The 16,693-nt window shown below is 50.7% G+C and overlaps 6 protein-coding genes across 6 annotated transcripts, besides 1 other annotated feature; 2 read left to right on the top strand and 4 right to left on the bottom strand.

The window, feature by feature from the left end:
* Positions 1 to 638: 638 nt before the first annotated feature.
* FPSE_08772 (uncharacterized protein) lies at positions 639 to 2,915 on the top strand (the record flags this gene model as incomplete). Its single annotated transcript, XM_009261890.1, has 3 exons — positions 639 to 1,849; positions 1,909 to 2,789; positions 2,848 to 2,915. The coding sequence occupies 3 exons, from the start codon at positions 639 to 641 to the stop codon at positions 2,913 to 2,915; spliced, it is 2,160 nt and encodes a 719-aa protein (XP_009260165.1).
* A 733-nt stretch (positions 2,916 to 3,648) lies between these two features.
* On the bottom strand, positions 3,649 to 5,460 carry FPSE_08771 (uncharacterized protein; the record flags this gene model as incomplete). The annotated part of the gene is made up of 2 exons (XM_009261889.1): positions 3,649 to 5,178; positions 5,245 to 5,460. 2 exons carry the CDS (start codon positions 5,458 to 5,460, stop codon positions 3,649 to 3,651), a joined length of 1,746 nt encoding a protein of 581 aa, XP_009260164.1.
* A 675-nt stretch (positions 5,461 to 6,135) lies between these two features.
* On the bottom strand, positions 6,136 to 6,600 carry FPSE_08770 (uncharacterized protein; the record flags this gene model as incomplete). Its single annotated transcript, XM_009261888.1, has 1 exon — positions 6,136 to 6,600. The coding sequence occupies one exon, from the start codon at positions 6,598 to 6,600 to the stop codon at positions 6,136 to 6,138; it is 465 nt and encodes a 154-aa protein (XP_009260163.1).
* Positions 6,601 to 6,782: 182 nt separating this feature from the next.
* On the bottom strand, positions 6,783 to 9,082 carry FPSE_08769 (uncharacterized protein; the record flags this gene model as incomplete). Its single annotated transcript, XM_009261887.1, has 4 exons — positions 6,783 to 6,967; positions 7,137 to 7,164; positions 7,288 to 8,589; positions 8,645 to 9,082. 4 exons carry the CDS (start codon positions 9,080 to 9,082, stop codon positions 6,783 to 6,785), a joined length of 1,953 nt encoding a protein of 650 aa, XP_009260162.1.
* A 1,393-nt stretch (positions 9,083 to 10,475) lies between these two features.
* On the top strand, positions 10,476 to 13,696 carry FPSE_08768 (uncharacterized protein; the record flags this gene model as incomplete). Its single annotated transcript, XM_009261886.1, has 2 exons — positions 10,476 to 11,616; positions 11,667 to 13,696. 2 exons carry the CDS (start codon positions 10,476 to 10,478, stop codon positions 13,694 to 13,696), a joined length of 3,171 nt encoding a protein of 1,056 aa, XP_009260161.1.
* Positions 13,697 to 14,096: 400 nt separating this feature from the next.
* FPSE_08767 (uncharacterized protein) lies at positions 14,097 to 16,415 on the bottom strand (the record flags this gene model as incomplete). Its single annotated transcript, XM_009261885.1, has 1 exon — positions 14,097 to 16,415. One exon carries the CDS (start codon positions 16,413 to 16,415, stop codon positions 14,097 to 14,099), a length of 2,319 nt encoding a protein of 772 aa, XP_009260160.1.
* Positions 14,101 to 14,181: a microsatellite.
* Positions 16,416 to 16,693: the final 278 nt, after the last annotated feature.

Raw genomic sequence — 16,693 nt, 5'->3', positions numbered from 1 at the left:
CATACGCAATTAACAAATCAATGGTTCAGAAGAGAATTGTATAAAAGCTTTTCCATACATGACCAGAAAGAAGTATGAACTTTGAAGTCCCGTCTTACTCAAAGTTAATTAATCGAGTCGCAATCGCATCAATGCGCATGCGCCCTTATCAGATAAGAGGAATCTCCGTCATCGGGGATGGTTTCTCCGATCCAGCGGGTCCGCGTGAGTGCTCTGAGAGGCCTGTAGGTTGTTGGATTACAGCGTGCATGGTTGCTAGTAGGAGGTAGTATTCGCGGGCAGGTCATTCTCCAAAACCAAATGGGAAAACAGCCGCCATCCCATTGATCCCATCCCGCTTCCGTTTCTGCTACCTTGCCTTACTTCTACTACGCGTGCTCTCTGCTCTCTCTCTCTTGTCCCCTCCTCAGTATTAACGGAATTTTCTCAACACATACGACGTCAGAACGCAAAATGACCTAGTACTTTTGTTTTGTACCTGGTCTGTTTCAACTGTTAGACACTTGCCTTACTGCCTCCCATTCTCATACTTTGTCTTTTGAGTCTTTCTTGCTACCGCCAGCTTTGTCCCGCCGTCTTTTTCTCCAGCTAATCGACCGCATCGCTCCAATTCTCTCTCCCCTTTCGCGTCTTCCACGATGAAGTCAGCCAAGGCGCCCGCGACAGAGAGCTCGTCGCACCGCCGGTCGCAGCCCGTTCGTCAAGCTCGTACCAACACTGCGCGAAGCACCGCGAACATGGGCCGCTCCGGTGCTGGCAGAGACTCGATCGGCGGTGCAGACCAGCCCATCGACATTTTCCCTGCGATCACTCACTTCGCCGATGCCATTACCGCTCTCCCTAAAGAGCTCGTCCGACATTTCACACTGTTGAAGGAGGTTGATGCTAAACTTTTCATTCCTGAAGATCAACTCTTCCGACTTGTCGAAGCTGCCACAAACGCTCCTGTTACCGAGGCACGTCCGAACAATGAAACATCAAGCGTTGCTCCTGGCTCGGCGCCTATGAGCGCGCAAAACAGCTCAACCGGCAATGTCTTGAATAACAGCGCCCAGAGCGTGCTCTCAGCCGATGAATCTCACAGGGACCTCGTTTTCGACCCTTCCAACCTACCTCGCCGCCACCTCTTCCGACAGACCGCGCTCAAGATCCAAGAGATGCTTGTGTCCCTCGAAGAAAAAAATCACGTCATTTCTACGGCCAATGAAGCGCTCGAAGCCCAGCTCACCCGAATCGAAGACGTCTGGCCACATCTAGAGAACGAGTTCAGCGATGAGGCAAAATGGGGAAGCACCACACACTGGGCATACCCCGAAAATAGGTTTTCAAAAGCATCTCAGGTCGATCGTACACGGCGCGACGGCGCCGCAGCCATTTCCGCCGCAGCACAGGCTCTTGCTGATGAGGCAGCTGCTAGAAGCGACGCCCGGAAGCAAGCCGTGCAAGCAAAGAAGGCGTCGAGAAACCACCACAACAACATTAATACCAATAATCATAACCATGAGTCTGAGGGTGACGATCATGAGGGGAAGCACAAGCCTGAGGGCCCCAAGAAGACTGCCAAGTCAAGAAAATCGGCGGCGGCGGCTGCAGCAGCAGCCGAAACTGCCAATGTTGGCTTGGGCATCACGACGGCCACGAACAATAATGGAAATCCACCGCAGAAGCGACGCAAGGTTGAAAAGCCAACAAACGGCGCCACAACGACAGCAGATCGTGCCATGAGCGCTGTCTTTGGAAACGCTGCACCAAAAGCGAAAACAACAAGCCCGCGAGCAACTCCTGCCCCTGAAGCAGCGCCTAAGAAGAGGAAGGCCCTTCCTTCGAGTAGCGGGCAGGTCAAGAAGAGGTATGTGTGCCACTGATCCGAGATCCTTGTAGGCAAGATGCTGACATGTTGGTTTGTAGTAGGAATGGCGTAGCTGGCTTGTCAACGTCGGCCAACTCCTCGCCCGTGATTACTGAGCTCCCAGAGCCAAAGCTCCCTCCTGTCGGCGCATCACCAGTACCTGTTCCTACCCCGAACCCAGCACCACCAACACGTTCGCGGCAAAACTCGATACAGAATGCAAACGCAGAGAATAACAAGGCCCGACCTACTTCAGCTCCTAATAAACCCAATGGCATCGCTGTTAACACGGTGAATGCTGTACCTCCACCAAACAGCTCACTTCGCAATGGTGCTACTGCCGAGCCCAAAACCCCTAAAGAGACGATTGTGTCGATCAAGACCGAGAATCCCAAGAAGGAAACTGAGAGAACAGAAACTATACCTGCTCCACCAACTACTATGGTGAACACCATCACCAATGCGACTCCGATTCCGCCTCCGATTAGCACCAAGAAAGATGCTAAGAAGCCTGACGAGAACGAACGTAAGAATGACCGCAAGAGCGAATCATTACCTCCAGCTGCCCCAACACCTACAGTCACAACAAAGAGTGGGCGAGCTAGTAAGCCATCGACGCCGTCATTGGCAACATTTCAAGAAGCGGCGCCACCCCGATCGCGCTCAGCAAGAAACAACGACGGTGTTGGCACAGGAAGGAAGAACCAGAAGAAAGCTGGGCCTACTATCCATGCCACTGTTGCTCAGCTGGCAGACGAAGATACGAACAGCAGCATGCAGGGCGACGAGGAGGAGGCTGACATTGACGCAGATGAGCCGACATACTGCTACTGTAACGGAGTCAGTTACGGCGAGATGGTAGCGTGCGATGCTGATGAATGCCCTCGCGAATGGTTCCATTTAGAATGTGTTGGACTCAAGGTTGCGCCAACATCAAAAGGTGGGTTATTTCCAAAGCAACTGAAGCAGTCAAGAGTCGAAAAGCTAACTGAATTCAGCAAAATGGTATTGCGAAGACTGCAAGGAGCGCCTCAAAATGGCCGGCAAAAAGTCCAATGGCAGATAGAAGGCCAGGCGACGATTTGTCCATAGAGTTTAGGGGCCCTGGTGAAACGAATTACTCCATATACTGTCCAGAGAATAATGGACTTATGTATATGAACAATGCATACGCATACATACCTACGGCGTTTCTTTTGTTTCTGGGAAAGTGTCGGACTCGGTCATACAGCACCCATTGTGTCAATGTTTAGAAAAGCATGCGTGTCAAAATAATGCATTGAGTACCAGACACTGGATCCTATTCGGGATGGGTGATTTCAATAACAAGTACTATTAGCTTGGGTAGTCTGTAATTTCATTACAGTTGTAGCTTGAACCTTGTGTCGTGAGACATCAATCTTTGGCCTTTGTTTTCAGTTCATGAGCGGATATGAGATCGTCTTCATCACGATGCCAGTTGGTTTTGGGGCTTCGAAGCGATGGATAGGAACGGCAGACAGTACGCATAGTCACGGTTTAGGTGACCAAGGAGTAAATCACAACCGCGGCAACTTTCTCTTATACAATTCAATCTGCAGTGCTTTCATTTCATCTCTATTTTGACCATGCTATACATATCATCAAGTTTATCAGCTTCAACAACAACATACCCAAATTCGCTAAATCTGAGACCCAAATAACTACATCCATCCATCTTTTGCAGAACTCAAGATACTATCCTCCATCGTTTTGAAACCAAACGCCAAACCAAGGCCCAAACATTTTTTTTATTATCATTCCTTCTATTCGATTCTTGTTCATGATCGCAAAAATGTCTTGAATACTGGTGACTCGGTGCAGTCCTCGTAAGGATAGCCGATCTTGCGCAAAAAGTTGTGAAGCTCGGTGACCTCTTCGTCAGGACATAGGATTCCGGTAACGATCTTGCCGACGTCACCGCCGTAGTTACGGTACTGGAACAGGCTGATGTTGAACTTGGGACGGAGCGTGACGAGGAACTTCTCGAGAGCTCCTGGTCTCTCGGGGAAGGTGAACATGTAGAGGCGCTCGTTGGGGACGCCGGATCGTCCACCGACGAGATATCGGATGTGGCTCTTGGCGAGCTCGTCGTTTGAGAGGTCTGTCACGGTCATGTTTTTTGATTGGATGCGGTCGATGAGGGAGCGGAGTTCTTCGGATCGTTGGTGGGCGGGGGCTGTGAGTGAGACACCGATGAGGATGTTGGCGACTTCGTCTGTGGAGTACCGGTAGCTGAACTCTGTGACACCGTGGGGCATGATGTTGTTGATGAGTTCGGAGAAAGCACCAGGACGCTCGGGGATCTGGACAGAAAGAAGAGCTTCCTTGCCCTCACCCATGGTAGCACGTTCAGCGACGAATCTCAAGCGGTCAAAGTTCATGTTGGCGCCGGACGTCACAGCGATGAGGTTGCGCTTCGAATCGTCCGAGGGATTCTGGCTGACGTATTTCTTGAGACCGGCGATGGAGAGGGCACCGGCGGGCTCGAGACCTGAACGGGTGTCGTCGTACATGTCCTTGATAGCGGCGCAGATCTCGTCGGTTGACACCTCGATAACATCGTCGATAACCTCCTTGCAGATACGGAAAGTTTCCTCTCCGGGTATCTTGACAGCGGCGCCGTCAGCGAACAAGCCGACCTCCTTGAGAAGAACCCGCTCGCCCTTCTTTAGCGATTGCGCCATGGCGTTGGCATCTTGAGCCTCGACGCCGATGATCTTGACGTGGGGAGCCATGCGCTTGACATAGAGACCGATTCCAGCAATGAGACCGCCGCCGCCGACACAGCAGAAGATAGCCTCCACCTTGGCCATGTTGACCTGGCCGAACAATTCGTTTCCGATAGTGCCCTGGCCAGCAATGACATAGGGATCGTCGAAAGGGGGGATGTTGATAAGTCCATCCTGGACCTCTCGTCGAGCACACTCCTCTTTGGCGGCGTCAAAGTCAGCGCCGTGCAACACGACATGGCCGCCGAGACGGGCAACGTTGAGATGCTTGATACTGGGGGTCGCTTCGGGCATGACAATGGTCGCGGGGATCTTGAGCTTGCGAGCGGAATAGGCCACGCCCTGGGCATGGTTACCGGCGGAGCAGCAGACTACGCCCTTCCAGCTCTTCTTGGGGTCGAGGTGAGCCATCTTGTTGTAAGCGCCGCGCAGCTTGAAGCTGAAGACGGGCTGCTCGTCTTCACGCTTGAGAAGGACATTGCATTCGAGTCGGTTGCTCAGGTTGATAGCGTGGGTGAGGGGAGTGACTTTGCAGGCCTCGTAGACTCGAGAAGTAGCGCCGGCGATGAGACGAAGGTACTGTGGGATTATTACTGTCAGCTTTGCAGTCCAATTGATGTTGTATAAAAAGTTTTAAAGACTCACGTCAGGGTATCCGGTAGGGAGAAGGTATTCCTCGGGAACAATCTCTTTGAGGCGAGCCTGCTTCTCTGCGGACGGTGTCGAGGGGTTTGCGCTGTACTCGGTCAAGGCCATTCCGGTCATCGGCGTTTGCGGACGAGAGTCGCCATTTGTTCCATTGGCGGTGCCATTGACGGCGCCGTTGGCAGGGACGGCCACGATGGGATCAGCAGAAGGCATCGCGAGGGTGTGAAGAGGTGAAAGAATTGTTTGTTGTATGAGAGAAACAAAGAAAGAAAGAGAGTCGAGACACAAATAGTATCTAGCGTTGGATTTAGGCCCGTCAGTCAGGACTCAATGAGTGTCACCGCCGAAAGATCGGACCTGAAATTTTGTTGGTTTGCGCGAATGAGTCGATTGGCACAGGGTGACGTAGATTGTGGGGTGTCTTGTACCAGATAACAAGTCTCTCTACCAGGTGTGAATCTTACGTTGGCGGAATCACCGGGGCCGATCACAGGCCGGTTATCGTGTAATACAAGACGTTGTGGAATAGGCTTTGACTGTAAAAATGGATAATGGCCTGATTGATTATTATGAGGTGATAGCTAACGGTAATTTGTGTTCCATTCTGATCTACCTATCATGCTTGCCATGTTCAAATTACCCTTCTCTCTTTGGTATGGAGGGGTTGGTCCAGGGTCCATCGGTTCGATATCGGAGGTCGTATTACACGATGTTATCCAAAAGGCGTCTGGGGTAGTACTGTTGAGCATCTTTTTCTAACGAAAGGCGTAATAGACAATTACACAAGAGTCTTTATCATAAACATAAATTCATCTATATAATTTGCAAAATCAAGTAAAGTATTGCTAACCAACTCCAGAACTCCAAAGTTCATCCTACTCTCATCCTTTACTTTCGTACAACCTCATCATATGATGGCGGCGCATCTTTCGCAATATGCTGTTGGTTGATAGCATCCAACTCATAAGAATACTCCTTAGGCTCGTCCCGAAAGCTTCTAGTATCAGAGACACTCCCAACTTGAGGCTGTCCAACAAGACCAACTCTCTGTGCTCCCGGCTTGACCAGCATAACGCCCGCCTGGCGTCTCTTGGCCCTCTGAAAGTTCCTGTCCGATTGTTGTTCTGCACGAAGTTGGGTGCGCTCAGCTCTCTGTAGTTGTCTTTGGACACGACGTTCCATCTTGCGCTGGTGGCATGAGGACCGACCCGTGTAGTTCATGTATTCAGGGTTGGGTGAGCCTGTGTAGAGTTGTTGTTGGGCTTGGTTTCGGCGACTGCAGCAGCCACCAGAGCGAGCGCCATTGTCTTGGCTGTTGAAGATGGTGCGGATAGCAAGACCGATGAGACCCATGTTGAGAATGAAGCAAGGATGATGTTATAAGTAGAGTTGTTTATAAGTCTTGGACTTAGTAATTGTAGAGTAACTGATGTTCTTGTTGATGATATTATTTCTTCTGATGGGTGAGAGCACATACACTTATATCCTACGAGACTATGGTTCCCTCCGAATGAGGCTATCCCTAAACTGCATCTTCATTCGAGATACAACGTAGCTATGCGAATGCGCAGCCCCCTTCTGACGTATTTCGAATGGCACACCCAAATCATCCTAGCGTACTTCTGTAGAGGTTGTCGAAACCCATCCAGCCAATCTGCATCGTCGAATAGCTCGGACTCGCCTTGTAGGCTTGCACTAACGTTGGAGATACTAGGAGAACCTATCGATAATGTAGATCCTAAAGATGTGACCTTTAAATTCGAGGCTTCTAAAACGTTGCAATGCGAATGCGGAATGCGACTTGAGTTAGCCATGTTCACCTTGGACTAACACCAAGAAATACCGTCATTATCTCAGCTAGTTGAAATCAATGCAGTAGCTATCCTTACATCCTGAGTTGTCTCTATGACCTGCTATCTATCGCGATCTATCATGTCTATCATCCTTTTAAATCTGTTTCCATCATAAACATGAATATCATAATCATCAAAATGACCGAGAAAGTTCCCAAAATGCTCTAAGCAATGCGATTCCTCCTACCTGCGTTTCCATAGTCCGACCTCGACCCCGTGCATTGGGATCCTTCACTTCTCGAGCTGATACCCCGCGAGTCCTGGGAAGGAGCCTATCCCCAGCAGCGTCCATAACTTGCTGATCGGGTTTTGACTCCAATGGTGACAAGCCTCCTGTTCCTGGAAGCCACTTGTGGCGTCCTCCCCACGTTTCACCCGCTGGCGTTCCTCGGTTGCGGTAATCAGTTGAGTTTTCGGCGTCGTGCTTGATGCCGTCGTTGTCCAACGTGACGCTTGCGTCAAAGATACCAGCACCCCACCACATGCCGAAAAGACCAGCATCGTCTCGGGTTTCCAGTGCTGCTAGGGCATTGTGCTTGACCCAGCCCAAATATGATGTACAAGCTTTCGCATGGATAGACTTGACTTTCTTAAAGCCATGAGGATCGACTATCCTGCCCTTTCGACCCCTGAGAGGTTCGAGCGGGCTGCAGAATGCTGTAAAGTGATGGAAGAAGATACCCTTGAATGCCTGGCCATCCTGGGAGCAGGTGCTGCTAGCATCGCATTGTTCTTCCAAGATACCTCCTCGTCCAAGCCCACGCCAGGGCGGCAATTGGCCGGGACCTAGGCGACTTGTATCATCCGCGGGCTTACCACCTTTCAAATCCCATCCCGTCGTTTCGATCACGGACTGAATCAAGCGATGACCATCTTCCAGGTACGATGCACTACCGCTGACAGACCACAGCCCTCTTTGGCCTGTTAGCAAGACACCCTGGTTGTACGTGTACACCATCTCGTCTCGAACGTCGCACTTTGTGTTGCCTGGTTTGGTACTGTCAATATGATATCCGTCGACGAAAAGGCCGCGGGAGTTGGTCATGTTGACGTCTATGAGCCACTTGTATCCCTCAATGGCTGCCTCAAGATGCGCCGGGTCGTTATCCGGAAACGCAACGTTGTTGAGCCATGGCGCAGTGAAGTTGTCACCAGGGAAGTGTTCGTACATGGAGATTGAAGCAGAAATCCAGAGCTCGTTGGTGATGGCGTTTTTGTAAGGGTTCAGACGGGGGTTCCAGACCATGCCTCCGTTGCATAATTTCGTTTCCCAACCGTGAGTCGCCAAGTTCCAGAAAATGCGAGAGCGGTGCGCAAAGGATGAGAACCAGTTGTAGCCTTGCCATGGCATGGCATCAATTACACCCCTTAGACTATCAGGGGTAACTCCCTGTGGTTTGATCTTAGGGTAGTGAAGGTCGGCGTGAGTGTTGACAAATTTGATGGCTTCGATCCAGCCGAGAACCACCCAAAGAATGTCATCATAGGCCTACGACGTCACGTCAGTAAGTTTTCGTGTATTGTACGATTTATCCTGTGCTCACTTGTCCTCGAAGTGACAAGACATCTTGTCCAAAGTATGAGCCGACGAGTTGCGCATAGAAAGTGGCAATGATGTTCTCCTTCACTCTCCAATCATCGACACCAGCCAAATCGACAGTGTCGATGGCCTTGGACAAAGTCGCCAGCATTCCAGCTACAACTGTTCCCGTCACAGCTGCAGTCCAGTCGATAGCAGAGGGCCATGTCGCATAGTCTGGTTCAAAAAATGTGTCCTGCAACGTCGAAAGAGCACTGAGAGCATCTTCAAGAATCTGCGTCTCGGCAGGAGAAGGGTCTGATCTTTTTGGCGAGAAAGTAAGGAATGTTTCTGGAATTGGACGGCAGTTTGCTGGTTGTTCGGTGTATATGATAGGGCAATAACCTTGCAGTGCGCTCTCACGGCTGGGCGCAGCTGAGATGGGCTGGATTATCGCAAGCATACTGGCGACGCCAACGGCGATTTTGAACCACGCCATTAGAGCTGTAAAGGCTCTCAAAACTTTCTGGTTTTTAGATTCTTGGCTTTTATCGTAGTAGGTCAGTAAAATCTTGGTTCGATCAGGCGGCGCGGTTTTCATGAGATAAGTTGATCCATGTCATGTATGTTGAGTGGCGATGCGATTTCGGAGTATATGAAGATATAGATAAGCTAGATTTTAGGAAAGTGCACACTAGATTTAGAAGAGAAGGAAGAGGAGAAATATGGGAAAGGAGGGAAAAGGCCAAGAGTAATACGTTCACATAAGAAGAAAAAAGGCCGCAGGTTATGCGACAGTGTTGAATCAGTATCAAGTTTGTTCGCCAGTCAGGATTTAAAGTCGACAAGGTGTAACAGTAACAGAACAGGCGATCTGCCCCACCACGAAACGAATCAAGCAGGTCACACGATGGGTTCTAGAATAACGAACTAGAGGCTGAAGAAACGGTGAGAAGTTGAGGCTTATTCGAGTCATGATGGCTATTAATCCGAGAGTGGGCAGCCAAAGCCTCTGTCGCAATTCTACCTTTTGATTGAGCAAGACAGTTCATGATAGACGGGTATGAACGTGCCACATATTAATAGACTTCGCTTGTTAGTGGAGAAACCGGTTACATGGTTAATTAAATTCAACGGGTTTAATTATGTGATACAAAAAAAGGGACAGAACCCCTGGTAGAATCAGCAAGATTGGATTGTTTGTTGTTATCATAACAAGAACGGGCTCTCAACTTTAGGTTAGCCGCGATGGATGCACACAAAGAAACACGACTGCGACTTCAACTGCGACTGCACGCTTTGGACCTGCAGCGTGAATGTGGATTTTGATCTGGGACCAGCCCCGCGTCCAGCAGGGCTTTGGTTTTGACGGCAGACCCCAGCCAATCATATTCCGAGACATGGATCAGATCTAGCGGTCTTAAGGCTCCCAAACCCAAATTCAAGTGGCTGGTAGCAGCTGCCAGAGTGGATCAACATGGCGCTTTGTTTACTTTTGTCCCAAAACAGTCTTGACCCCTTCCTTCCTAAACACAACTTGATAAACCTGGACATCTCTTTCTCTTTCTCTCCACCGAAACATTGATTGTCATTGCCATTGTCACTTCCATTCTTACATCTCATATTTCAATTCTTTCTTCTCACGCCCTTCCTCAACGCGTGTTTTTCTCACACATGTATCCCAGACTTTAGTCGACATATCATTCAACTCATATCACCCTTCACGACACGGACCCGACAGACGCTATTATACGCGCCACGGGTGCTGTCGCATCCATCCTCGCTTAATTAATATCGTCACATTCTCGAACCTCTTTATTCACTCACGTACACAACACAACGCGTGAGAAGGAGCTATGGAGGTCGACACCGCCAACCGATATCGTTCCCGCATCCTTAGAGAGATGAAAGCAAACCGCGATAACCCATTCAACTCCCCACCATCATCCACAGGTTCTCACGGCACCGTTAGCCCAACACTTTCTTCCGTCTTTTCTGACCCAGACGGCGAGTCTACACGGAGACTCAACGAGGACATCGCTCGCGTTACTGCTCCTCGCAACCCGCCTATCAATTGGGAGGCTGCCCACCGCAAGTGGCCCGAGTTCTTCGGTGCTCCCAAGACACGCGAGGTGCCCGTTTACGACGACGATACTGACACTCGACCTATGAGCGCCGAGTCCAAAGAGAACAAGCCTCCTGCTATCAAGTTTCAGATCGACGACATCACACAAAACACCTGGCAAGGTTCCGCTAGAACGCGTTCCGAGATGCAACCTCGTGTCGATAACGAGTCTGACCTATCATCAATACTCTCCAAGTCTCCTGCACGACACTCTTACCACTCCTGGAACAAGAACAAACATAACCCCAGCCCTCTATCCAAGGTCCACAACCGAGTCTCATCCGAATCAATGGCTGGCGAACAGCAGCGACAAGAATCTCTATCAGATGCTCTGGACCGTCTACGCAGAGGGGCTAGAAGCCCTGATCTTGAAGACCAGGACCAGCAAAAGTCATCACCGAACATGTCTTCTGCCAAGTCTAGCTTGACTGCCGTACCACCATCACCGGTATCCATCGCTAGCCCTGCCCATAACGAGAGCAATGGCCGCTCTTTCTTCATGCCCGACATCTCACACCTCGAGGAGTTCGTTGATGGCACACTTCGATTCAGTGGTTCTATGAAAAACGGCGTCCCCATTTTTGTCAAGAATGGCAGAGTTCATGATCGTCTTGCGAAGCCATCTCTTACCACTCATGCTGAAGTCGACGAAGTTGAGGTGCCTGAAGATGAAGAGAAGATCTTTGTGTCGATGGACATGATCCGCGACGAGATTATTTCTCTCCAAGAGCACTACGACAAGGTTCACGAATACGCCGAGAATCTGCAGCAGCAGGTTGAGCGATTGGAGGCTCAGCTTAAGTCGCGAAAATCTTTCGACATGGACTATGACTCTTCTCGAGCCAACGATAATCTTGTAGCCCAAAAGAACCGTAAGCCATATTACTTTACCACTCAATAACAGGCCACTAACTCATTGCAGGTCTGGAACTTGAAATCTCTACTCTTCAATCTCGCTTAGAACAAGCTTCCCGGAAGAACAGCTTGAACGAGATTGAGAACGACTCTTTGGTTCAAGAACGAGACCGTGCCGTGAGGAAGCTACAAGAGGCATGTGAGGATATCAACAAGCTTACCCGCAAGCTGAGCACGAAGCAAAAAGAACTGGAGACAACGCACAAACAGCTTGAGTCGACAGATCAGATCCGCAGTGAGAACGACACTCTCCGACGAGATCTCATGTCTATCAAGCATGGACGCGACTCACTAGAGATTGAGAACAAGACACTGTCAGCCGCAAATGAGACCCTTCGAAAGGATTATGAGGCCCTGAAGGAGGAGATCGAGTCCCTTCGCAGTGACAACAACGGTGTTCGACATGGACACCAGTCCTTGTTTAGTGAGAACCGTTCGCTACGGACGACAAACAAAGCTCTTGTCGATGAGAACGAGGATCTTCGCGAAACCCTCGAAGGTGTCCAGCATGAACTCGGTGCTGCCAAGGAAGAGATCGAGAACCTGCAGCAAGAACTCCAGAATGCATCACAGGATAAGTCGTCTCTTGGCGAGGACAATGCAAGCCTGGTGCGACACAACGAAAAGTACTTTGAAGAGAACAAGCTCCTTCGACGTCAGAATTCTGGCCTCGACCGAACTACGAATGATCTTCATGCCAAAAACTTGAAGCTCAAGGAGGAGGTGGTCTTCCTGAAGCAGCAATTGGAATCTTACCGTCCAGTCCCTAAGGAAGACTTCTCTGCTCGTCTTGATGACGAGACCGAAGAGAACATGACATCGGCTTTCTTCATTCCTGACATTACCATGAACAGCAACACCGACAACGTTGATACCGCCGAGAATGTGCAGGCCACCGAGACCAAGGAGATCACCGGGCAGACTGATGATAGTGTTAGACTGCCTACTATCCCTGATGTCACGGAGGAGGAAACTCGCACACACACCAAGCGCGACAACACTGCCCAAAGTGAAACTAGGCAATCTCAGAACAAGAGCAAGAGTTCAAAATCCGGCACCCAACAAAAGGTTGCTTTCTCAATCCCCGGAAAGACGTCAAAGAAGAGCAGCTCCAATGTCGCAAACCAGGGGAGCAAGCGTCGAACGACTTCCGATTCTAAGAGGCGAAGCTCTTTGAAGGGTATTGCGACATATACCTATGATATGGACACGCTTGAAGACAACGATGAGACCACCGGTGCTCAATCAGTTGAGAATACCACACAGGACAACGATTACTCGACACAACTGGACGTTATTCCCTTGCCACGTAAGGAGACCAAGGGAACAGAGCAGAAGCAGTCGAACACTAAGGACTCGACTGTTCAAAGTCACAAGTCTCAGCACTCTCGATCCCATTCGCGATCTTCACGCAAACAGGCCACGACTGATCTCACGGCTGATAACATCAAGAGCGTGGACAAGGATACCTGCCCTGTTCTCTCGACCGATGCCAAGAGAGTGCTTGACGATCTCTGCGGGCACGAATGCAAAAACTGCACAGTCTGCAGCCGCATCACATCTCACCGTGGCATCTTCTCGTCCGCCGATATTGTCGCCGGTAAGAAACGCGTTACTATTCGACGACCTGTCCCTGTCACGGACCGTGATCTCTTAGTCGAGGATCACACTATGCGACCTTCTCAGCACCCTGGCCACGCGCTTGCTGTAGTCATTAAGGGCCTGGAGGATGAGTCTCACCACCTGCAACTCGAGCTCACCCGTATCCAAGCCAAGTACAGCGGCCGCGACAAGGCCCTGGGCCGTCGTGATCGTGTGAGCCTTGCTGAAAGCATCCGCACACTTCTCAAGCAACTTGAGGCGAAGAACGACCAGATCTACAGCCTGTATGATGTCCTTGAGGGCCAGAAGGCCGCTGGCCAGGCCATGTCAGAGGAGGAGATCGAGCTGACTGTGCTCAACATCACGGGCATGACAGTCCGCGATGTCACAAGTCACAGCGAACAACTCACTTGGGAGGGTATCCCTGAGCTATAAGAGACTGTTGATGATATGAAGCGTTATGGGCGTGCGGAATTTGATATCAACCATGGAAAAGGCGTTTTTGGTTAAGAAATTGGCTCTTTGGTTCTGGTGTATTGACCATCGCGGGTTAGATGGCTCTACTTGGGGAGTTTGGAATTACCAGGGTCAATCAATTAGTGTATTGCGTTTTGTACAAATTTGACTCGCTATTATTTGGCGAGAATGACTATGAAGACATTTTTCAGTTGAATTCATTACACCCCTTTGGCAAATTTTATTAATCGTTCTGTTCTGTTGGTTGTGAAGTTTAACAGAGAAAAGGTAGGTAAGGTATCCTTGATTTAGGTCTAACAAATATGAAATGATGTCCGTTTTACACACCGGCCCAGAAAAAACACAAAATATTTTATATCTACTCTTCATCATCCTCGTCGTCGCTGTCAGCGGCGCCATCATCCATCTCCTCGTCATCATCTTCGTCGTCGTCCTCAACTTCGCTCTCCATCACTTCATCTTCCATACCAGCCTTCTCATCCTCTCGTCGCTTGCGGTCGTCTTCCCTTCTGGCCTCCTCGAGTAGCTTGGCACGCTCAGCGCGAGCCTTGCGCTGACCAACAACGAAAGCTCCAAGGGGTGTCTTGGAAGCGTCAAAGTCACGCAGGAAAGCGTCAACCTGGGCGCGGTCCTTGGGGGCAAAGTCGACCTTGGAGCGCTTCTCCTCGATGAACTTGGCGTTGGCCTCGAGCTTCTGGACAAGAAGAACAAGTTGGCCGGCGAGCTTGGCGTTCTTGTTGCCAGAGGTCTTGTTGCGGGCTTGCTTGAGCCAGCGCTTGAGCTGGATGATGACAGGGAGGGCGAGCTCAGGGAAGGCAATGGATGTGGCCCACAGCATGAAGTACTCGCTCAGAAGCTCGGCGAGCTGCTCACCGATACCGTCCTGTAGAACACGAGTGCGAAGGTACGACTTGGGTGCCTTATATGATGTGGCAAAGTCGAAGGGCTTGAGGGAAGCGGCCTTGGGGGCCTTCTTCATCTCAGTTGAGGTGAGGACCTCGAGAAGGGGTGAGGCGAGGGGGATGTAAGTGCCGGTGGCGCGAGAAATTCGGAGAAGTGAGCGGACGAGGTGGAAGCGGAAGGGGAAGTAAACGGCGGTGGGGATCAGGCGCATCGCCCCGAAAGTGACCTGGACGAGAGGGTAGATGAGGAGCTTGAGCTGGCTCTCCTTTCCGGACTCGGCCTCCTTCATGGGACTGCAGTGCTCGGCGAGAACGCATGACCAGAAGTCGAGAGAGTGGGTGTACTGCCAGTTGTAGACGATGCGGAAAGCGTCGTTCTTGTTGTGCACGATACTGTTGCGCAGGTGGATAGCCAACTGGCGGATAAAGGAGAAAGCGGTAGTGTAGCCGACGGCCTGGTCGATGCCCCAGAGCTCAGCAGCAGAGTTCTTCATGAGGTTGATGCTCTGGATAGTGTTGGCGTTTGTGACACGGCAGCCCTGGATGAGACCTTGGTAAACGGCTTTGAGGACTGTCTCGCGGATACCCTTGTCACCGATCACGACGAGGCGTCGTAGAACAAGGAACGCTGTGATTTTCGTCGTCTCGGAACTAGCAGGCTGGGCCCAGAAGTTGACGACGGACTTGGCGAGAGCCTTGACGAGCTTCTTGAAAGAGAGGAGGTAAGGGAGGATGGGGGTGATGGAGGAAAGGGTGAGCTTGAGGGTCTTGTCGTCGGAGAGAGTGCTCAGGAGGTGCATGAGGGAAGAGGTGTATGTCTTGAGCAGTAGAGACAAGGTGTGGAATTTTCTTGACTCGGTCTGGACGTGGACTCTTCCGGAGGCTGACTCCTTGACGGGGAGATGGTGGTTCATAACCGTAGGGATCTCCTTGAGGGCAAGGAGCAGGATATCGTTGAAGACCTCGGGACTGTTGATAGCATATCGCTGCTGAGACTCCTCATCATCGTCCTCGTTCAAGTGCGCAGCGCAACGGAACGCCAGAACGACTTGTCGGGCAGCTCGCAGGGACTTCTTCTCAGTCATGGCCTTCTTCCATGAAGCAACAAGCTCACGGGTCAATTCGTTCCCTTGCGCGACCGCGACATCCTCTGTCTCGGCCTCGGCCTTTTTGCTCTTTTTTTGCTTCTTCTTGGGCTGCTCGTCTTCTTGTTCGTCCTCGTCCTCGTCCTCGTCGTCGCCGCTGAGCGCATCGACCTCTGCGAGATCGGCGTTGTCGTCAAAGTCGAGAGCCTCGGGGTCGTTCTCCTTCAAGAACTTGTAGAATTCGGGGTCCTTCTCTGCGAGCTCGTCCATGGTCTGTTTGCTCATGCCGAGGTCGTCCGCCTCTTCGATATCGTCGTCGCTGTCGCCGGCGGCGAGGGGCTGCTCGTCCATTGAGTCATCCTCGTTGTCCTCTACGGCCTGGCCGTCCTTCTTGCGCTTTCCTCCTCCAAGCTTCTCCTTGTCGTCGATAATCTCATCGAAGCCGCCGGCGAAGAACTCGTCAACGCTCATGTCATTGATCTTCTTGCCCTTGGCGGTGGGCTTCTTGGCCTCGGCGTCCTTGTCATTCCTGATGGACTCGGCATCCTTTGATCTTCTGAGCTTCTGCTTGTCCTGGATCTGCTTGCGCTGCTTGATCTTGGCACCGGCCTTGCGCTTCTCCAATGTGCCTGTTAGGTGCTTCTTCTCGAACTTCTTGGTCGCCTTGAGATTCCTCTTGCCTGGCGCCATTTTGAAAACTTGTATGCGCCTTGGCTATTGAAGAATTCGACTTTTGGTGGTTTTGTTTTGTAAGTTTTGTATGGGTCTTTATTAGAGTCTCTCTGGAACCAAACCAAAAACCAAAATTTTTGCTGCGAGCTTATCGATAAGGGAAGATCAGCGAAAACGACAGGCGGTGTGGATATTCTGCCAGGCTACTGGGTAGCAGAAAAGTTGACCTCCTAAACTTAGGATACAAAAATAATTAGCCTAAAGACTATAGTTTTAGTAGCATAAAATGACCTACT

The sequence above is a fragment of the Fusarium pseudograminearum genome, chromosome 1, assembly GCF_000303195.2.
Source record: "Fusarium pseudograminearum CS3096 chromosome 1, whole genome shotgun sequence".
Lineage (NCBI taxonomy): Eukaryota > Fungi > Ascomycota > Sordariomycetes > Hypocreales > Nectriaceae > Fusarium > Fusarium pseudograminearum.
Note: the sequence above shows the minus strand (reverse complement) of the source record. Positions and strands in the feature narration are given on the sequence as shown.